Source organism: Somniosus microcephalus, chromosome 15, assembly GCF_052327205.1.
Source record: "Somniosus microcephalus isolate GS21.2 chromosome 15, FLI_Smic_1.0, whole genome shotgun sequence".
In the NCBI taxonomy this organism is placed as follows: domain Eukaryota; kingdom Metazoa; phylum Chordata; class Chondrichthyes; order Squaliformes; family Somniosidae; genus Somniosus; species Somniosus microcephalus.
This window is the reverse complement of record NC_141001.1, coordinates 95,282,446-95,305,457: the sequence shown is the minus strand read 5'-3', so window position 1 is coordinate 95,305,457 and position 23,012 is coordinate 95,282,446. Positions and strand designations below refer to the sequence as shown.

The 23,012-nt window shown below is 43.6% G+C and overlaps 1 protein-coding gene across 2 annotated transcripts in view; it reads left to right on the top strand.

Moving 5' to 3' along the window:
* luzp2 (leucine zipper protein 2) overlaps positions 1–23,012 on the top strand; it is a 504,938-nt gene that overhangs the window by 211,380 nt on the left and 270,546 nt on the right. For both annotated transcript variants that reach the window (XM_086008131.1, XM_086008130.1), the window contains exons 2-3: positions 10,436–10,553; positions 17,844–17,914. In XM_086008131.1, coding sequence (XP_085864257.1) covers positions 10,436–10,553; positions 17,844–17,914 — 189 coding nt within the window. The remainder of the gene's footprint in view (positions 1–10,435; positions 10,554–17,843; positions 17,915–23,012) is intronic.

Sequence of the window (23,012 nt, the reverse complement as noted above, 5' to 3'; positions counted from 1 at the left end):
TATTGATTCAAATCCATTTGACCTTTCCTTGCATCTGACGCTTTCGTTTTAAGGATTGATTAAAACACCAGATTGAATTTATTAAATCAGCTAAAAATAGGAATTTGTCCTCTCTTTTCTTCGTGGCAATGGGACGAAGTTTAATATTACCCAGGCCCAGTCTGAGAGACAAACAAAAGGGTCAAAGTATTATTAATTCCAATATCCTCTCAGTGACAATTCACTGTCAGATCTGAGGGTTTCCAGCTTGATGGGATGTGGCATCTCCCTATTGACTGTTGAGTAATGAAAATGTGGAGCCTAATTGCAAAATACCCTCAATGTTGTAAAGTATGACACTAAATTGACTTTTACTTTGTAAAGCATACATGGGAACTAGGCAATTACAAGATTCATGTAGAAAATGACCTCCATAAATTGAAGAGATGCCAAATGCTACTGCATTTTCGCCTACATTTATATTAATTCACTGAGGAATTGATTTAAATGTTACAATCAGAATGACACTTTTCTGTATTAAAACTAGTCACATTAATTTCTCTGCAATAAAAAAAATGAAATCTGTATATTTTTCATGGAGAGTGTGCCAAATTACAATTACTGTCACATCTCTTGTTATCTCCTAAAGTCAAGCTGGAGCTTCAATTTATTATTGTCCTTCAGCAAGTTATTGTACAGCTTGGCAAATATGCCAGGATTCAAAAGTAAATTAATGTCTTCCATGGCAATTCATGCCTATTCATTAATGTTTAATTTAGTTCCATCTTTCACAAGTCATTTTAATATCAAATGAAGAAGAAACCATGAGATGGTCTTCAATCAAATTTCCTTGAAACAATAGGCTAGACAAGTGATTTCTTAACATTGGATATATAACTGTTTTGATATTGGCCCGGATTTTGCTCTCAATGGTGAAGGAATGGTTTTCGCTGTTCCAGATTATAATCGCTCAGCCATCGGTGGCTGTGCCTTCAGCTGCCTAGGCCCTAAGCTCTGGAACTTCCTCCCTAAACCTCTCCACCTCTCTACTTCCCTTTCCTCCTTTAAGACGCTCCTTAAAACCAACCTCTTTGACCAAGCTTTTGGTCATCTGCCCTAATTTCTTCTCATGTGGCTTGGTGTCAAATGTTTGTCTTATAACACTCCTGTGAAACGCTTTGGGGTGGCTAACCATGTTAAAGGTGCTATATAAATACAAGTTGTTGTTGTTTACCTTGTGTACAGTTGTCCAGAGACTTTTTGTGGGCTTGTCAATAGAAATTTATACTAATCCCACATCTGATCCAGTGCAAAACCCTCTAATGTGAATTGGGGGCATCTGTGAGCAGGTAAAACAGCAGGGAGGCTCTTCAATCAATCATATTGAAGAATCCTCACTGAGACACGCAGACTGCAAAACAGGAAGTTAAAAACAGGAAATATAAATTAAATTTAAATCATTGTACATGGAGCAAAATAAAGATTGGGACATACAGATGGAATTAAGAGAGAGACATAAAATAGAAAAACAGAAAAACTAAAAAAAATAGTTAATTAAAAAAAAAATCTACAACATGAATTTTCTTCTGAGGAATGAGAATTCACACTTGTAAAATACATTTTTCAGGGCAGAGAGGTTGTTCAGCAGTAATTATCACTTATTACGCTGTTAAAGACTCACTTACTCCTGAAAGAACTAGCCCTAACCTTTTCAGCCATCTTTAGTGTAGAACTAATGGGCAAGTACCCTAAGTTCACGCCATTACAGTAATTTTAGTGCCCAGCCTATTGGCAAGGACTGCTACAGCGCACCCTGTGGAGGATCAGGTATCTCTGACAGCAACTTCCGGATTTCTGCGTTTAACTATGCATGTGCAGATGCCAGGAGTTGCTGTCAGATTAACCCCACAATAATGGCGAGCGCTGATAGCCTCGCCTTTATTATTACCTAAAAATCCTCCACCCTTTCAGGCAGTGCATTCCCGATCATAACAACACTGTGTGTAAGAAATATTCCCCCTTGGTTCTTTTGCCAATTATCTTAAATCTGCATCCTTTGGTTACCGACCCTCCTGTCAGTGGAAACAGTTTCTCTCTGTCTATTCTATCAAAACCCTTCATGATTTTGAACACTGCTATTAAATCTCTCCTTAACCTTCGCCACTCTAAGGAGAACAATGCTATGATCCTTTAAGATACAAACATTATGCTTTTTTAAATACTGTAACCTAATATCATCAATGAATTTATGCAGTCTTTCAGTACTTTTACCTAGTCTTCTTTCGAGACCTAAGCTTCTTGTTTGGACAAAAGGGCAGTTATTCATTTGAGCGATGTTATGGGGATGATACATTGGCCTAGAAATTTAGTTGTTAGCGCCAGCCGCTAGCGCCTTAGGAGGAGGAGAAGTGGGGCGATTAGCGGCTAGCGCCCGTGCGCGGCGCGATCTGCGCCTCTCGTGACCTTCACTCAAGATTTAGCGGCGGCGCTAAACCACAGCGCCCGCTCAGCTGCGTGCGCAGATCGTGATGTCATTTCATGGTGCAACGCACTTGGTGCGCCCCGAACCAGAACTTCAGTGGCGCCGCCCATCTTTGCGCCTAGCGCCCCCAGCGACTGGTAGAGGGGAGCGGTTCCCAGTCACTGCAGGGCGCGGGGGCGCTATTTAAAGGGGACTCCTCCTGCATTATAAGTGACAGCCATTTTGTGCCAATCCTTCTGTGTGAGAGACGGATATTTGGAGAGAGACAAAGGCAGTGAGCTTTCTGCTTTGACTAAGCGCTCGCACAGGTACTTCTGGCTTCAGGCCAGAGCTTTGCATTTGGATTTCACTTTCAGTGCCATAGCCTTGAGTCGCCACATATAATGGGGGCTGCAATGGGTGGAAATGTTGGCTTTCTGCATTGCATTCAAAGGGATCAGAGAAGCCGTAAGAGAGTGCCAGTCATGGCCAGACGGAGAAGGGCCAACAGGCGTCGGCACAGGAGGCCTTACCCACCCAGGGTATACCGCCAGCAGTTCTCATATCTGAACATGTCTGAGGAGCAGTGTGTTTGGAGGCTGCGATTCAGAAGGGAGGTGGTCACTGAGATCTGCCACCTGCTTCGCAGAGATCTGCAGCCACAGCTGAGGAGCAGGACGTCTCTGTCGGTGGCAGTGAAGGTGACGGTGGCTCTCAACTTCTATGCCACCAGCTCCTTCCAATCCGCTACTGGGGACATTGCCAACATCTCCCAGTTCGCGGTACATTGCTGCATCTGCCAGGTTAACAATGCCCTTTTCAAAAGGAGATGTCAGTACATCTCCTTCCCCATGACCCTGGACAAGCAGCAAGAGCATGCAATGGGATTTGGAAGAATAGCGGGCTTCCCCATGGTCCAGGGCATAGAACTGATGAACCAGCAATGGCCAGGCCTTGCTTCAGGCCTGCAGTGTGCAGGGCATGGCAGCCAAACAAGTCGACCCTCCCCCTTTAAGAGCTGACCGGCGCCAGCGTGTCTGCCTTCATTCAGAAACTCGCCACACCTGTGCTGCACCCGCCCTCGGTGTTAGCGCCTCGGCACGCCGGCTTAGCGCCTTATGATAGTCGTGCATCACCTGCTTTAGCGCAGTAGCAACCTCTTGGGGCGATGCAACTGAATATCGGCGAAGGTGGCGCTAAGTTGCACCGGGCGCTAAATTTAGCGAATGCCCGGCTGTAGCGCCCCAAACGTGGCTATACTGAATTTCTAGGCCATCATCTCGAAGAATGGGATGTGTTTTGTAATGCTGATTATTAGATTTATAATACTGTGACTTTCATTTCAATGACATGGCCAGAACAGTGCGGGTAATTGTTCTGTAAGTGCATGTGCTAATAAAATCAGCACCTGCTTCATTAAACAGAATGGCTTTACTGCCAGAAATTAGGGGTAGGGGAGGATCAATCTGCGAATAATACAACATTTAGAGAGCTCGAATTGCCATGAGCAGTAATCTCCCTTTTTCATTAACACAGTTTACTCTTAAATGGATTGATCTGATCAAGTAGTGCACAAAATCAAGATGAAAAAGTGTAACTGTCTTCTAGGATGACAGTACGATTTTCAATGCTTTCAGTATGAAGCTCCCATGATCACTTAGTGGATAAATACACTGGGAGTGAAATTAGATCTTGCCCACTTACGGAGCAAACTGGGCAAAGGGAACGATCCCTGTGCTGGAAGAGGTAGGCCCGAGGCCCTCATTGAAATTAGACCGGCATGCGGCTGACGGCTGCTACGCATCCCCAGGCAGCTTGCCGGGGAAGCGGGTTTAAATTTTGGGCCGGCAGCAATGTTTTTGTAGACGCCAGTCATGATGGCGGGGAGCGTTAATGAAGGGAGGGACAAAGTGATCAGGAGTGAGAGACGTGATAAAGAGAGAGTGAGGCAAACAAGAGGGGTCCAAGCAGGGGCTGGCAGTAATCTTATGGACTGCTATGGAGCTGGGAGGAGCACTCCTGTTCCTCCTTGCTTTACATTCAGGTATGTAATTTTTTTTTAAAAATGCACCTTTTTGGTGGCAACCTCTAGCGGTCCCTTTAAGGATGGATGGTTAGCCCGTATGTAGACGTGGTTATCCTGAATGCAGAAGGCCTGGTGTTGGTTGTGTTCAGGGCAGCCCAGTTTCAAGAAGGAGGTCCTGAAACAGGAATTAAAGAAAGAAAGAAAGAAATGGAATTTATATAGCGCATTTCACAACCTCAGGATGTCTCAAAGCTCTTTACAGCCAATAAAGTACTTTTGAAGCGTAGTCACTGTTGTAGTGTCAGGAAATGCCACAGCCAATTTGCACACAGCAAGGTCCAGGATACCGGATAGAACTCCCCTGCTCTTCTTCGAATAGTGCTATGGGATTTTTTATGTCCACCTTCAACAGTGCAACACTCCCTCAGCACTGCACTGAAGTGTCAGCCTAGATTTTTGTGCCCACGTCTCTGGAGTATAACTTGAACCCACAACCTCCTGACTCAGAGGTGAGAGTGCTAGCACTGAGCCACAGGTGGCACTCATCCCCCCTTTTGCATATACAAAGGGCTTACAGCCTGTTTCAGGCGCTGGCCGCCTATACTTCAGCCTTTACCAATATGGTGGATGACGCACTTCTGGCGTGGAATGTACGCGAGCATGCTGCCCACCATATTGGATGCTTAGGCGCCCATTTTCTGCCTGTAAAATGTATGCGACATCAACAAACTTCTAGGCCAGTGTCTTATGTGGTACTGAACAATGCAGAATGGGAGGGTGCCAGATTTGATCCCTGACGTAAGAAAACTACTAGGCACTTGGTCTGAGTATTAAACAAGGCTTTAATCAACTGTTTCTCAACAAGGAGATCTAGTTGTGTCCTTCACTAGTTCCTGTTAAAGAATGTCCTGAGCAAGCTGGGCCCATGCCCGAGTATTTATACTCTCCCTGGACAGTGCCACCCGCAGGCTACCCAGTATCATTACATAAGCCATTTCCACATGAATGACAAGATTCATGTCAATCCCCAGTTATAATAGTTGGCTTTCTACAAACTATCAACCAGGGTTTCTACTGTGGATTTCTATTCAGTGGCCTGTTGTTGAAAGTGCTACCCTTCTAGTCAGGACTGGATTGAACATGGCTGTGAGGTCCTCCTTTGTCAAAAGGTCTGTCAGGGATTACTGCACAAGGTCGATATGAAGGCACCATGTTGGGGTACCAGAAGTCTGCTAGTTGCTGGTGCAAGGTGACAGGGGATATCCGATCAAGACTCACCACGTTCAAGGGAGGGGGCGGGGGTTGTGTGAGGAGGAGGAAAGCTGGGAAAACAGAAAGAGTCCACTATCTCCAATAACATTTCCTCAACTGCTCCAAACGCTAGATTTATTTCCCCTACTCCAAGAGCACTATGAAAAGAGATCAAGCTGTTCTTTTTCAATGTGTTAACTTATTATGTTTGTTTTTCTAGCTCATAATCTAAGAATATAACAGAAAACACATTTATTCCTCAATAAGAGACCACAGCAACACCGAATAGGTTATTGCCGATGTTTCAAATTGAGTCAGTAGAGCTTGGCACACAAATGTGTGTCACACTGAGATATAGCCCTTCAGAGATGATCAAGTTAAAGTGGAGCTGTCTCTAGCCAGGGAAATACACCACTTTTACGCAAAAGGATCAGCCCTGAGAGTGGAAGTTATTTACTGAGGAAGCAGTGTACCACTGTGCTCTGCAATGCATTTTTGCACCTTGTTTAGAAAGTCTCCTTCAACAAATGAAGTGATTTGTAACAGATTGGTTCTTCTATGCACACTCCCTTGGACACCTTAGTACATGTTGATTTTATATTATATATTGTTTTTTTGAATTTAACATGGAAATAAGTGCACACACGGAACATAATAGAATGGAAGAATATTGAATATAAGCATTGCGTCATCACTCCTCCAAACTATGTATGACTGGTGAGTCTTTCACCTTACAAAGAATTACATAGGATTACATAGAATATACAGCCTAGAAACAGGCCATTTGGCCCAACCAGTCCATTCGGGCATTTATGCTCCACTTGATCCTCCTCCCATCCTTCCTCATCTAACTCTATCAGCATAACCCTCTATTCCCTTCTCCCTCATATGCTTATCTAGCCTCCCCTTAAATGCATCTATACTATTCGCCTCAACTATTCCCTGTGGTAGCGAGTTCCACATTCTCACTACTCGCTGGGTAAAGAAGTTTCTTCTGAATTCCCTATTGGATTTCTTGGTGACTATCTTTTGCTGATGGCCTCTAGTTTTGCTCTTCACCACACGTGGAAACACTCTAGGGGAAAAATTCGGATGGTTAGCGCCTCCCGTTAGCCCGAGTGCGGCGATTTTAGCGCTGCTGGTAAAATTGACCAGTTGTTTTGCGGCAGCGCTAAACACTACCGCCACGATCTCCTGCGCCCGCAGATCGTGACGTCAGTCGAGCGAGTAATGCCCTGGTAGCATCCCGGACAACAAGATGGCCCCTCCCCTTTAAGAACTGGACGGCACCAGTGTGTCTGGCTTCCATGGTAACTGGCATCGTCTGAGCTTCGGAAGCGTTCTGAGGTAGGGCCTCGCTCCCTGACGTTTACGCCTTAAGAGAGGTGTGTAGCACCTGATTTAGCACTCAAATCATATCCAGGGACGATAGAAGTGAATTTTGCAGTCGGTGCCGATAATTAGCGCTGGGCGCTAAACTTTGTGCCCGGCCGATATTAGCGCCCCAAAATGGGCGATACCCAATTTTTCCCCCTCTATGTTTACTCTATCAAAACCTTTCATAATTTTAAAGACCTCTATTAGGTCACCCCTCACCCTTCTCTCTTCACGAGAAAAGAGACCCAGCCTGTTCATCCTTTCCTGATAGGTATAACCTCACAGTTCTGGTATCATCCCTGTAAATCTTTTTTTGCACCATCTCCAGTGCCTCTATATCCTTTTTGTAATATGGAGACCAGAACTGTACACAGTACTCCATGTGTGGTCTAACCAAGGTTCGATACAAGTTTAGCATAACTTCTCGACTTATCAATTCCATCCCTCTAGAAATAAAACCTAGTGCTTGGTTTGCTTTTTTTCATGACCTTATTAACCTGCGTCGCTACATTCAGTGATTTGTATATTTACACTCCCAGATCCCTTCGCTCCCATTTAGATTCTTATTTTCCAAGTAATATGTGACCTCCTTATTTTTCTTACCAAAATGTAATACCTCACACTTATCCATGTTGAAATCAATTTACCAATTATACGCCCATTCTGCAATTATTTAATGTCATGTTTTAATTTGTTGCTGTCCTCCTCAGTATTGGTTATCCCCCGCCCCTCAATTTGATGTCATCTGCAAATTTAGAAATTGTGTTATTGATTCCAAAGTCTAAATCGTTAATGTAAATTGTGAACAGCAGTGGTCCCAGCACTGATCCTTGTCGAACCCCACTTTCCACCTTCTGCCACGGTGAATAGTTACCCTTTACCCCTACTCTCTGCTTTCTGCCTTGCATGCGCTGATCTTATTCATTAGTCTATTATGTGGTACCTTATCGAAGGTCTTTTGCAAATCTATATATATTACATCCACTACTATTAGCTGTGAGCATTGAAGTCATTGCTACTAATCAGAATCATGCTGAAGACATATCGTCAGTAATTTGAATATTAACTTTCTGTCTCTATGTACATGCGAAGCAATAAAAAGGCACATCCTATGATCTGCAGCTGGGAAAGCAATAAGCTATCAACACAGTGGTTCATGCTACCAGATTGCAAATGAGTGATATTATTTTTATGGCTGTAATTCAATACCAAATGTTTTTAGCTACCTGGCGCTTTACGCATTGTGGCAAAACTTTCCTCTGACTGGGTTTATTAAAGGTTTACCGAGCACAACAAACGGACAAAATCCAACCAGAACAACAGAATATTTAATGTCCCAATTTAAAAGCAAAGTACAACTGTTCCTGCACATGCATTAGATGTTTGCTTTCATTTTAAATAGCCCCCCTTTCACTGTAAATAGGGGAGCTGCATCCCCAGTGCAGCACCATCAAAAGTCCCTCTTCCCTTTACATCAACAATGAGCCCCGAATCGGAGAAATGAGCTAGAGTTGAGGTGGATTCGAAGGTGGGGATGGAAGTCCTGGCTCATCCCACTCTGCCTCGCTCCACCAGGACTCCTTGCCGAAGAGGGTAATGCTGTTCTTAGTATTAACTATTTACATCACTAAACACGAAGCTTTAACAACAGTTGACAAAATATAAAATGAGTATGTTAGGGTGCATTTATTCTATAACTGTCAGCTTGGCTCAGTGGTAGCACTTTCACCTTTGAGTTAGAAGGTTATAGGTTCAAGGCATACTCCAGGACTTGAGCACATAATCAGTGCAGTGCTGAGGGAATGCTGCTTTACCGGAGGTACCTTCTTTTAGATGTGACATTAAATCAAGAACCTGTCTACTTGTTCATTGGGCATTAGCGATCCCATGGCACTATTCGAAGAAGAGATGGGGCGTTCTCCCAGTGTCCTGGCTGAAATTTGTCCCTCAATCAGTGAAACAGATTATCTGCTTATTTATCTCATTGCTGTTTGTGGGACCTTGCTGTGTGCAAATTGGCTGCCGCTTTGCCTGCATGTTAGCAGTGAATGCACGTCAAAAGCAATTCATTGGCTGTGAAGTATTTTGGAACATCCTGAGGACATGAAAGATGCTATACAAATGTAAGGTTTTTCTATCTTTTTTAACTGTAGTGTCAGCATGAAGTGGTTTTGCTTCACGCTAACACTGCAGGTATAGAATAAATCCATCCCGAATCCAGTGTCAGGGCTCAGCAAATGTAACTTTGTTGCAAAGGCTAAACCACTTCACCCCGATGCCAAACTTGAATTGCAAACGCATTCTTAGCTGTTCTTTAGGGGGAGGTGACGGGAAGGAATGAACAGTAATCAGCATAAAATTAAATTAAATTCTGGTGCAAATCACATCAAATGAGGACTTACGGAATATAGTATTACAATTAAAACAGAAAATGCTGGAGATACTCAGCAGGTCAGGCAGCATCTGTGAAGAGAGAAACAGAGCTAACGGTTCAGGTCGATGACCTTTTGTATTACAATTAAGTTTGGTACCTAAAGAATGCATCACATGTACTTGTGTGAGTTAGTAAAAGTACCTTTTCTAGGTTTGCTATATTGTAATACAACAGACTTCAAATTGTAACAGCCTTGGTAATATGTTTTCAAGTAAACACATTATTTACAGGTATTTAGAAAGAAAGAATTGCATTTATATAGCACCTCTCACATCCTTAGGACATCCCAAAGCGCTTTGCAGCCAATGAAGTACTTGTGAAGCATAGTCACTGTTGTAATATAGAAAACACTGCAGCCAATTTGCACATAGCAAGATCCCACAAACAGCAATGTGATAATGACCGTATAATCTGTTTTAATGATGTTGGTCGGGGGATAAATATTGGCCAGGACACCGGGGAGAACTCCCCTGATCTTCTTCAAGATAGTGCCATGGGATCTTTTACGTCCACCTGAGAGGGCGGGCAGGGCCTCGGTTTAACGTCTCATTCAAAAGACGGCACCTCCGACAGTGCAGCACTCCCTCAGCACTGCACTGGAGTCTCAGCCTTGATTAGGGCTCAAGTCTCATGGAGGGGGACTTGAACCCACAACCTTCTTGACTCAGAGGTGTGAGTGCTGCCCACTGAGCCAAGACCCGGTTTGAGCCAACATTACGAAACTGTTGATCTGCATCTGGGTTTTCAATTACATTTTTGCAAGGAAAATAAAAAATAAATGTGTGCAATTAACTTCTTGAATGTAAGTTTTTTTTGTCTGATGTATTAATATCTTTGGTTTTAATATCAGTTAAGTCTGGTTGAGAAGTAACTTGCCATTAGTTTCTTCAATCCTTTCTTTTTTTAGACGGGGTTATGAAGATCTGGAAAGAAAGTTGAAGCAGATTTCTATGGAAAAAATCAGCCTTCTTCAGCAGCTCTCAAAATCAGCAACAGATTTGAAAGGAATGAAAGGAAATCTTCAGGTCAGACAACACCCCTCGACCACCACTTCCCAACTTACGACATTTTTAAGCTATTAGGCCTGGGGCAGCGGCTGCAGCTTCCAGCAGCCTTTAGCCCGGAAATATGCTTTCACACCACATAAGTATTGATTGGGTAAAATCAACATTGTAAACATTGTGGAGAAGGGGATAATGAATAGAATTATCCTTTCAACATTTCCGTATCACTAATACTCAGTCCATTTATGCAATAGTGTTAAAGGATTTGTTTTTAATGGTTGTACCTGAACACATAAAGTGTATTTGGTGCTTGAAGTGATAAGTACAATTGCGGAGAACAAATGGGCTTGTTCCTAAATATATCCAAATATGCCTAGTGCTTCTAATTAGTTCTAATTAATCCTTGAACAGAGGCCCAACCAGTCCCCATCCACCACCACTCTCCTCCGCCTGGCTGAACTTGTTTGCACATTGAACAACTTCTCCGTTGACTCCACTCATTTCCTCCAAATTAAAGGTGTTGCTATGGGTACCCGCATGGGTCCTAGCTGTGCCTGCCTTTTCGTGGGATATGTGGAACACTCTTTGTTCCAGTCCTACTCGGGTCCCCTCCCTCACCTCTTTTTGACTGTATCGGTGCCGTTTCCTGCTCTCGCCCTGCTTATTAGCGGGGATGGGGTTATTGCCTCTGGCCAGTCAGAAGCCTCTGAGCTGCTTCAGAGCCCCGTGCAGTTTCGAATCGCTCCCCTCTTCCTGGTTCTGACCGCTGGACTTATTCAGTAGCGATGTAGACAGAAACGAGACTCGTGGTTGGGTGCAAAACAGACCAGTATTTATTGAAACAAAAAGAAACAACTTGAAAATAATGAATACAACACACCTATGCTTGGTACAGCACTTTTCACTTAACACAGTACACTTATTGTCACCTACAGCATTCTTTTGCTTAGTGCAACACTTTTTACTTAAATACAGCACTTTTAATACAGTACACTCTTACTTAAATACAGCACTTTTAACTAGTGCAGCACTGTACTTCTCACAGTACTTAGTGTCCACTACAGCACTCTTTTGCTTAGTGCAACACTCCTTTACTTAAATACAGCACCTTTAATACAGTACACTCTTACTTAAATACAGCACTTATAACTAGTGCAGCACTTTACTTCTCGCAGTACTTAGTGTCCACTACAGCACTCTTTTGCTTAGTGCGACACTGTTACTTAACAGGGGAGGAGAAAACGGACACAACAAGGGAAAATTGACTAAAATCACAATTTAACAAAATCCCCCTTAATTCCCACCCATAAATACCTATCTAAGTTGCCTTGTGATAGGCCAGAAAAACTATGCTCACCAGTGAAACGCCTGCTCTGTGCCCCTGCGGTCTTAGATTCTTCACCACCCTGAAATGGAGATACCCCAGTGTTTAAAAGTAACTGCTGGTATTCCACTCCCTTGGGCGGGCTCCTGAGTTGTAGATAGGGCACAGAGGCGAGGCTGCAGAGTGAGTGAGAGATGGCTTCCTGAGAAGCTATCTTATACCCCATTTGGGGCCGAAATCTTCCCGCCCAAATCCCGATGTTTCTAGGCTGAACAAAAGGGATCCAAACTGTCCCCATTGACTGTGATGGAGTTTGGATGAATTACCCATTTCCCTTATGATGGGGTTTTGAATGTATCCCCATTCATCATGATGGGTTTGAATAGAGCTGTTTCGGTTTGAAAAAAACATGTCTATTTCCTTAATTGCTGAGTAAACAGCCCTTGGATGTTAGTGTAAACAAAGCCATTGTCCTGTGGTCACTGGAACTGCAATTGATTGGCAGTCTCAAGTGGTTAAGCCTTTGTGTCAACATTGTAGACTTCCTCTAATCAAACATCGATTGTCCTGCGGTGAAACTCCTCGAACTGCCTTTGATTGACAGTTTAAATACTCCATTGCTTCAGGGGCTGGGGTTTTTTCTAAATCCTTTGTCGGCCACCTTTGATTTTCCCTTTCATATGCACACAGGCTGTGTGGTGTCTTCTGCCACGAGGTCGGACAGCCATCTTTGATTATCCTTTTCACAGCACACACACAGGTTGCCTTTCAAGTCCTTTTTGTCAGCCCATGCTTTGCAGAGAGGCTGTCTTTTGTCTTCTGCCATGAGGTCTGACAGCCATTTTGATCCCTGGATTTTTAAAGGTATATTCTACCCAGGTTATCTTTAATCAAAAATATAATCTTCAGCTGTAGAAATTTTGGAAATTCTTGCGAAATCTTACACCTGATCTAGACAATTTCATTCACTTTGCCTCCAATTTCCACCCTTCCCTCACCTTCACATGGTCCATCTCCGACTCTTCCCTTCCCTTCCTCGACTTCTCTGTCTCCATCTCTGGGGATAAGTTATTGACCAACATTAACTACAAGCCCACTGACTGCCACAGCTACCTGGACTACACTTCCTCCCACCCCACCTCCTGTAAGGACTCTATTCCATTCTCCCAGTTTCTCCGTCTCCGCCGCATCTGCTCCGACGATGCTACCTTCCACACCAGTGCTTCCGACATGTCTTCCTTTTTCCTCAACCGAGGATTCCCCTCTACTGTGGTTGACACAGCCATCGACCGTGTCCGTTCTATCTCCCGCACTTCTGCCCTCGCCCCTGCCCCTCCCTCCCGGAACCACGATAGGGTTCCCCTTGTCCTCACCTTTCACCCCACCAGCCTCCACATTCAACGGATCATCCTCCGCCATTTCCGCCAGCTCCAACGTGATCCCACCACCAAACGCATCTTCCCCTCCCCTCCACTTTCAGCATTCCGCAGGGACCGCTCCCTCTGAGACACCCTAGTCCACTCCTCTATCACCACCAGTACCCCTTCCCCGTCGCCCGGCGCCTTCCCGTGCAAGCGCAAGAGATGCAACACCTGCCCATATACCTGCCCCCTTCCCACTGTCCAGGGCCCCAAACACCCCTTCCAAGTGAAACAGCGATTTACTTGTACAGTACTTCTTGCAATCTAGTATACTGTATTCACTGCTCACGATGTGGTCTCCTCTACATTGGGGAGACCAAACACAGATTGGGTGACCGCTTTGCGGAACCCCTCCGTTCAGTCCGTAAGGGTGACCCCGAGCTTCCGGTCGCCTGTCATTTCAATTCACCGCTCCAATCCCACTCAGACCTCACCGTCTGCGGCCTCTTGCATTGTTCCACAGAAGCTCAGCGTAAACTCGAGGAACAGCACCTCATCTTCCGATTAGGCACTTTACAGCCTTCCGGACTCAATATCGCGTTCAACAATTTCAGATCGTAACCTCGGCCCCATTACATTTTTATATTTTTTATCCATACTTTTGGTTTGTGCCTTTTCCTTTTTTTTCTCTCTCCCACATGGCAGCTGTCTTTCACTCTGCCAGCGCATTTCACACTTCATCTAGAGCCACTGTTTGTTTCTTTACCTGTCCTTTTACTATCTCGTCTCACGTTGAATATCTCTTAATGTCTCTTCTTTCATCCCCTCCCCCATTTCCCAGCCCCCAAACTGCCTTTTAATCTTTTCCTTTCCTGCCTTTTTTTCTCAGTTCTGTAGAAGGGTTTTGACCTGAAACGTTGACTCTATTTCTCTCTCCACAGATGTTGCCTGGCCTGTTGAGTTTTTCCAGCATTTTCTGTTGTTATTTCGGATTTCCAGCATCCGCAGTATTTTGCTATCCTTCTAATTAGTTGTTGCGGCCAAATCTGACTAATTTAGGTGACTGTATAACAATGGCAAAGATGTGCAATGTTACATTATTATGTATTCTCAACCCTCTAAATACCAAACAATTGTAGTTTTCGGTCTAGTTGTTGCATTTTTTGTTTCGCTTTGAGTTGTAATACTCTACGGTCATAGTGTAGGCTGGATGTACTTTACAGCATCTTTTGCTGTGCCCCCATGATATCCATTAACCTCAAACTCAGAAGAACATTCCCTCCCATGTGAGCAGTTCTCATGCCCCTGTTGAATGCTGTGACCGATTAGCTCTTTATTGCATAAATAATTTGACACTCTGAACACTGAACTCTGTCCATCTGGGAATCACAAAACTGCTCAAATTCACTTCAATTACCATCCTCAATAGTGAACAGAGAGGTGGGTCTGTCCAGGCAGAATTTGAATCCCAGTTACAGAGGTGAAAGTACTGGCCGCGATTTTGCCGGCGCTCAGAGAGCGGGTTCGGAGGCGGGTCAGCTGTTAAATTCGAAATGATTGACAGCGGGTTGGGAACCCGCCGCGAACCCACCTCCATGTAAGTTTCCAAAGTGTCGGGTCTGAGATTCCACAACAGACCCGACACCAAGCGGTGGGTGAGTCATTTACGATAGCTAACTGCATGTGAAGTGCTTGTTAACTACTATTTTGACAGCCTTTTTCTATTTTCAAACATTTTTAATGGGGTTTCCATCGTTCGCAGATCAAGTCAGGTAAGTAGGTTGGATTCTCTGTCTCCCCATTGCTGTGAATAGGTGACAGCTGCAAAAGTGGTATGAAAGCTACCATTTTACAGCTGGTCACTTTCCAATGTCAGAAGCTTGAGCCTTCAGGACGTGGAAGACACTTTTGAGCTATAAGCAGCTTGGAAGTGTTTGGAGTAAACTCTCTATCCACTGTCACCCCCTTGGAGCAAGCTCTCTCACCATTGACAGATCGCTTCTGTCATCTCAACTTCAGCTGCCATGGCCTCACCATGGCCAGATTTACTTCATTTGATGCTATACACCCTGGCAGCCACATGATGCACTAGGCTAACACCACCCCACACTAACACCATAAAGCATCCCTACAATGACCAAGCCATTCCTTTCACACTCATCACCATTCCGGGGGATACCGTTATGTCTCACCATAGGGTTAGGGTTAGGGCTAGGGTTAGGAAAGGCAGAGTTATGGGATGTGATGAGTGGCACAGCAGGATGAGGTTGAGTGTGGCTTTGCAGTAACGTTTCGTGATCTACTGAATCATTGAAAGGTTTGCGCCACTACAGCCTGGTCCTCCTGATGACATCCCTGCTTGTGTCCTCCTGTGCAATGTGCTACCAGGCTGCGTTGATCTGCTAGGGAGGTCACTTCCACCCATGGGAAGGGAAGAGAACATCCCTGCGTGCTGTGACTCCCTCCATAAGCATATGGAGGGAGTCATGCGTGAGCCTGGGTGCAGACATGCACCTTTGTGCTGTGCTTGTCAGTGTTTGCAGCACCTCAATGCTGCAGAACACTGACAGCACAACTATCAAAATCAATGTGTCCATGATCCCTTTAAGGAAACCGGCTGATGACGCATCATCAAATGACATCATCAGACCTGCTTCCTTTTAATTGGCCGGGAACCCCGCAGGGCGGGCTTAATAAGCCCTATTAATGGAAAATCCTTTTGACAGGGCGGCTGCAGCCGGGAGTGGGACCGGAACCCACCAACCAGCTCTCCCACCGTGAACCTGCCTCTGCTGGGAAAATCCAGCCCAGTGCTGTGTCCTGTGCCGCTACACCTCTATTATCCTATTACATGTTTCACAAGAAATTATGTTTAGTAGAACATATTGTGGCTTGAACTTTTTACCTAAAGAATTTGCCTTCCATCTCAGTTCTTCCTCTGTTTATTTCTCAATCCTTTAATCTCATTGGTGAAGGAGATACACCGTTTGTCCCGATGTTTACTAAGGTCCCAGATGCCCTGTTGCCCTCGCTGCGCCATTATCAGCTCGCACTTCCAGCAAATTTGTGGGCAAATATTTTTAAAACCTAAACCTGCACGAACCAGTCTAACTAACAAGGCACGCTCGAGCAAAATCTGGGCCTATGTCTTGCAAGCAAAATCGGCATTACCTTGCAAGTTTTAGCTCGGCATGTAATAATTGGAATTACTTCCTTGGATACACAGCCTTGCATTAAACAAAATCAACACCATGAATAAGCAGAATCAAAAGGCTTTGTCTTGAGCAAATGCGATAAAATATTAACCAGAAGCATTGTAACTATTTTATTTCTCAACATAAGTAAAATACTGAAAACAGAAATGCACATTCTCTTTCATTTGCACCAGCATTTACAGTGAGAGTGGTGCAATTCAGCTTTAAGTATCAAAGCAGGCTCATGTCAGACAGTACACTTGAATACTCTTTTTAAAGGGATTTCAGCAATAATGAACATAAAAAGATAGCAGTGATGAATAATTCATTATTAAACCTTTTGATTCCTTGACGTGTTTTTACTGATGCTCTTAAGTGCCGTTGGTCTTGTTTAGGTACATATGCAGCGTAAGGGGAATTCAGTGTTATTTTTATAAAGGAACAGTTAAGCTTCTTGATGTAATGTTTCAATTCGATAACCAAATTGATAAAGTTTACATTTTATAGGAATTCTTATTGAATTCTGCTTTCAATAATTATCAAAGGATTTGACATGTTTAGCATTTTTGGCTTTTAAGTTAATACTTTGTAAACATCTGTAAGCCATGAATTTTAAATTATTTAGTTAATCAAAAATAAACTTCGAATAGAACTAAATACTTTATATTTAGCTTTCCAAAAATCTAAAAGCTACCAAAAGATATTAAAAGAGCATTAAATTCAAACAATGACAGCATTCTTTTAATTAGGTTGATATATTTTTTCTGCTAAGAGTTAGGGGTGTATGATTCCATTGAGCATTGGCACTTCATGTGCATAGCTCAAAATCAATGGTAACGTATATATATCCTGAGATAAGGAGGGTCTACGGAGGGTGGGCATTCAATAACTTATTGTAGCCATAATTCTAACCTGGAAAGATACATCACGGACAACCTAAACATCCCAAATAGGCCATCCCCGTGCTTTATCCAAAGGACCAGAATCAACACAGAAAATAGCTTGGTTAAAATAAATGAAAAGAAATTGAGTCATATAATGAAAGGACTGAAATGACCTTACATTCAAAAGGTAGCCAGTGTATTGCCTTTTAGTAGAATCACATCCCTATAATGACAATATTTATCTTTGATATAATTAATTTTGCTGACTGATAGTGGAATTCATAGAGTATTTTCTGAGTGCATTCTACTTTGAAAAAATATCCCTGTTCATGTTATCATTAACCAGTATATTTTGTACAAATGCATCTTGATGGTTTTAAAATGGGCTGACAAAAAAGTTATACTCCTCTTTTGAATCAGTGAAACAATTACTGTATATATTTGCTACTTCTCATACAACAAACATTAATGTTCTTGATGCTGTTGAAATGATTCTGTTGTGATCCTTTCTCATTGTGCCATTTTCTCTTTTGCAAAAACCCTACCAGTCCTTGAAAACTGATGAAGCAGTTGCCAAAAATGATGTGCAGAAACTTCTGGAGATAAGCCAGAAGCAGAAGTGAGTGTCTGTTTTATCTTTCACTATTGTGTTAGCAAAGAACCTCTGTTACTAATACAGTTGAATATATTGGTATGCTTATTGTTAATAATAGTGCTACCTTTGATGTCATGTGGATGTGTGCTCAGAAGACATTTGAATGTATGTCCTACAGTGAAGATATACCGTTATCGTAACTTACTTAGCCACTGAAGATTTTAATACAAGTCTTACATTACCATACAATACTGTTTCCTTTGACCATGCTGACTAGATCATATGTTTGACAGACTTGTCTCTCTTGAGAAGAATTCTGAAAATATATGAATCAAGTTATGTGTAATACCAACAAAGTCTCAAATTGAATCCTGAGTGACAATGTTTTCTCCCCCACCCCTCCTTTCATTCTATGGCAGAGCCCATCAGTACAATAACTGGAATATGAAGTAAAAATATCAAACCTTATCAGATTGATTTCCTTATTTATTTCTTCCCTAAACAGTGCACACATTTTTCATAACGATAGCAAACATTATAAGCTAATTAAATTCAGAGCTTAAATGTCTCAACCAAACCTGACAAATTTATCTTTATGCCACTTATTATTAAGTCATTAACTTCTCGGCCTCAGGCTCTCAGTCATATTGTGCATATTAAACAATACCAGATGAGCCTTACTTTAAAACACAAAAAATTGTAACACATTAAAAGGTGAGGTTTGATCTTGCACATTAATTTGCAGATTCTGTATAATTAGACAAACGTATAATCGAAATTGTATGAATGTAATATTAGGAGACCGAACACTCATGCCGGAAATGTCCTCATGGTTTCTCCAGCTCTGTCATGGTAACTTCGGCAGAAATATCGTTTACCTGCGTAAAAGGGGTCTCCATCAAAGTTGTGGAGGCTGAACAGGAGAATCCCACAGGAAATTCACCCTTGTAAACTTCTCTATTAAATGCTCTAAGTGTTATGTCTTGGCATTTATACAATCTTTTGGCATAATTGTCTGGAGAAGGGAGAACAGATTTACAGGTAACATTTTATCCAACTGGATAAAATACCAAGTAAGGCTGCCAAAATGGAGTACCCCATTCTTCGTAGACCAATAATCCTTTTGTAGACCTTGCAAGTTTCCTAATAGCAATGTTAAACAAGACGTGATGAGAGGAATGAACATAGGCGACCATTTGTTTTCTAAGAAAGTATCAAACACCGAGGGGAAGAATGGAAAAATTTGTGTCAGAGAAAGGTTGAAATGTTGAATGGTGTGGCAATGTTTTTCCAACTGTGTGAGCAGGACTGCTTAGGCTATGAAAGTAAACATTTGGGGGGGAAAATTCAGTTGATAGCGCCACCCGTTAGTGCCTTAAGAGGGTGCTAAGTGGGGCGCAAAGCAACTAGCGCCCGGGCGTGGCGATATCTGCGCCTCTCGCGAAATTGACCGGACATTTTGCGGCAGCGCTAAACAATAATGCCACGATCTCCTGCACCGGCAGCTCGTGACGTCAGTCGAGTGCGCAACGCCCCGTTAGCGCCCCGGACCAGAAATTGAGTGGCGCCCCCTGCCTTACCGCCTGCCACTAGCAACGACAGGTTGAGGGGAGCGTTCTGCTGTCAGAAAGGGACTAGGGGAGCGCTATTTAAAGGCGACCACTTCCTGCCTTTTTTTGTCGGAGACATTTTTGCACCACGCATTCTGAGAGAGAGAGAGAGAGACTTCTGGAGAGATTCAACGCTGTGTGAAGGAGTTTTGGGTACTGAGCAGCACTTTGCAGGTTCGTTTTGATTTGCCCTTCCTTGTATCGATTTAGAAGAGACTATGGGTTCTGCGCTCGGAGCTGTTCCCCTGGTTCTCTCCATTGTTCTTTCCAGCAGATTTGATGTACAGGTCTCTCCAGGCCGAGATTCAAGGCTGCAATGAGCAGGATGTGGATGGAGAGCAAGATCAACCCTCCCCTTTAAGATAAAAACAGAAAATGCAGGAGAAACTCAGCAGGTCATGCAGCATCTGTGAAGAGAGAAACAGATTAAACGTTTCAGGTCGATGACCATTCGTCAGAACTCCGCTTTAAGAACTGGATGGTGCCAGTGTGTCTGTGTTACATTGCTGACTGAAATCACATGAGCTTCGCCAGCGCTCTGAGGTAGCGCCTCGCTCCTCGGCCTTAGCGCCTTAAGAGAGGTGTGTAGCGTCTGATTTAGCGCTCCAATCGCCTCCAGGGGCGATAAAAGCCAAGTTTGCTGTCGGAGGCGATAATTAGCGCTAGGCGCTAAACTTTGCACACCGCCAATAATAGCGCCCCAAATGGGGAGATATTGAATTTCTCCCCCTTGATCCTCAGCAAAGCTTTGCGGAATTCAGCATCAGAAAATAGAAAGATTCTCCAATGGAAGCCTAGAGTTAATTTACTTTTACCAGTGACATGCCTGAGTCAATTGGAACATATTCAGAGAATGTATGGCACCAACCTGTTTAATGTGAGTGAAATTATACTTGAAGGAAGAAGTCAAGGAGTATGCAGTGCCTGGGTTGAGAGATGCTAATGGTACATTTACACTACAAGATTAATGTCAGTGCACAGTGTAAACCTGGAGCCAAGCCCCCACTTGACTCCAGAGTGAAGTGGAGTGAGACTCTCTGGATGGAGTAATCTCACCCCGAAGCATATTGATCAGCAAGTTGACTGAATACATGAACTCTTTGGGGGAAAAATTCAGTATCGCCCCGTTTGGGGCGCCATTATTGGCCGTGCGCAAAGTTTAGCGCCTGGCGCTAATTATCGCCTCCGACGGCAAACTTGGCTTTTATCGCCCCTGGAGGTGATTGGAGCGCTAAATCAAGCGCTTCACACCTGTCTTAAGACGCAAATGCCGAGGAGCGAGGTGTTACCTCAGAGCGCAGGCGAAGCAAGGAGGAGCAAATCAAAATGAACCTGCAAAATGCTGCTCAGTACCCAAAACTCCTTCACACAGCGTTGAATCTCTCCGGAAGTCTCTCTCTCTCTCTCTCTCAGAATGCGTGGTGCAAAAATGTCACCAACAAAAAAAGGCAGGAAGTGGTCGCCTTTAAATAGCGACTTTCTGACTGCAAAACGCTCCCCTCAACCTGTCGTTGCTAACGGCAGGCGTCAAGGCAGGGGGCGCCACTCAATATCCGGTCCGGGGCGCTACCGGGGCATTGTGCACTCAACTGACGTCACGATCTGTCAGCGCAGGAGATCGTGGCAGTAGTGTTTAGCGCCACCACAACAAAATGTCTAGTTAATTTCGCAAGTGGCGCAAACATCGCCGCGCCCAGGCACTAGTTGCTTTGCACCCCATTAGCGCCCTTTTAAGGCACTAACGGGAGGCGCAAGCAACTGGATTTTTCCCCCTTTGTCTTTTACCTTAAGGGATCATTTTCTTCCTCACCTTTCTCACAGCTGCAGTCAGGTGATATTTTGTTGCACTACCCTGATGCCAGTGTGGCTGAACCTAGGTGAATTTCTGGATTCAGATAATTAGCATTACCCGGTTGGTGAAATTACCTAGAGAATTAGCAGGCACCACAGATCAGGGGCGTGGGGGGGGGAGCGTGGGGGCGGCGGCGGTGGGGGTAAGGGAGAACATGTCTACTGCTCAGCACTGATAATCCTCACCAGCTGTAAAAAAACAAAAACAGCAGCCTGATGATGTCCAGCCCTGATGCTCAACCTTGCTGGCCCATGGAAGCAAATATTTACCTGTCTGAATGTTGTTGGAAGTCGCTGGCAGCCTGTTTCAGATCTTTCAATCTAGAGGGGTTGACCCACTTTTAATGGGCAAGCTGCCTTTTGGGCACCTGCCAGGCAGAAACCCACAAAAATGATGCATAATATGATAGAACAGAATATGATAGAATTTTATGTTGTGTTTGAGAGTGATTTAGTTAAGTCCAAAACTAGGACCCTAAATCTGAACAAAGCAAAGTACGTAGGTATGAGAGGCGAGTTGGCTAAGGTAGGTTGGGAAACTGGATTAAAAGATATGACAGTAGAAAAGCAATGGCAAACATTTAAAGAAAGAATTCATAATTCACAACAAATATATATTCCCTTAAGGAATAAAAACTCCACGGTAAAAATGGTTCACCCGTGGCTAACAAGATAGTATACTAAAGATAGTATTAGATTAAAGGAAGAGGACTATAATGTTGCCAAAAAGAGTAGAACGCCTGAGGATTGGGAGGATTTTAGAATTCAGCAAATGAGGACCAAGAAATTAATAAAGAAACAGAAAATAGAATATGAGAGTAAACTAGCAAGAGACATAAAAACAGACTGTAAAAGCTTCTATAGGTACGTAAAAAGGAAAAGATGAGCGAAAGTAAATGTGGATCCCTTACAGGCTGAGACAGGAGAAATTATAATGGGGAATAATGAAATGGCAGTTAAATTATGCAAATACTTTAGGCTGAATCTTGCTGGCACTCAGAGTATGGGTTTGGAGGTGCGTCCGCTGTCAAAATCACGAAAATTGACAGTGGGTCGGTATCCTGCTGTAAATCTGCTTCCTTGTCAGTTTCCCAAGCATCCCTGAACAGACCCAACACCAAGCGGTGGGTCAGCCAATTTAGACAGTTAAAAGCTTATTAAAAGGTAATTTAGAGCCATTTTCCCATGTACTTACCATTTTATCAGGTTTTCAAAGAGGTTCCCAGAGAGTGGCTATCATGTCAGGTAAGTATGTCGGGTTCTCAATGATTGTGGATTGCTATGAATAGGTGAAAGCTGCAAAAGTGGTATAAAAACTACCATTTCACAGCTGTTCACTTCCCAATCTTAGAAACTGTAGCATTAATGAGTTGGAACCCACTTTTGAGCTTTATGCACTTTTGAAGTGTTTGGAGTAATCTCTCTATCCACTGTCACCTCCTTGGAACAACCTCACTCAATACTGACAGATTACTTCTGTCATCTCAACCTCACCTGCCATCTATTTAATCAGCATCGGTGTCCTTGAAAAAATCTCACCTTGGTCCTCAGAAACCAGCCACGATCAGCCCCAACACCAGCATCACCGGGCACACCAGCAGCACCAACATCCACACCAACCTTCTCCGCAATCAACTGAAGCTGCACTGGACACAGGGCAT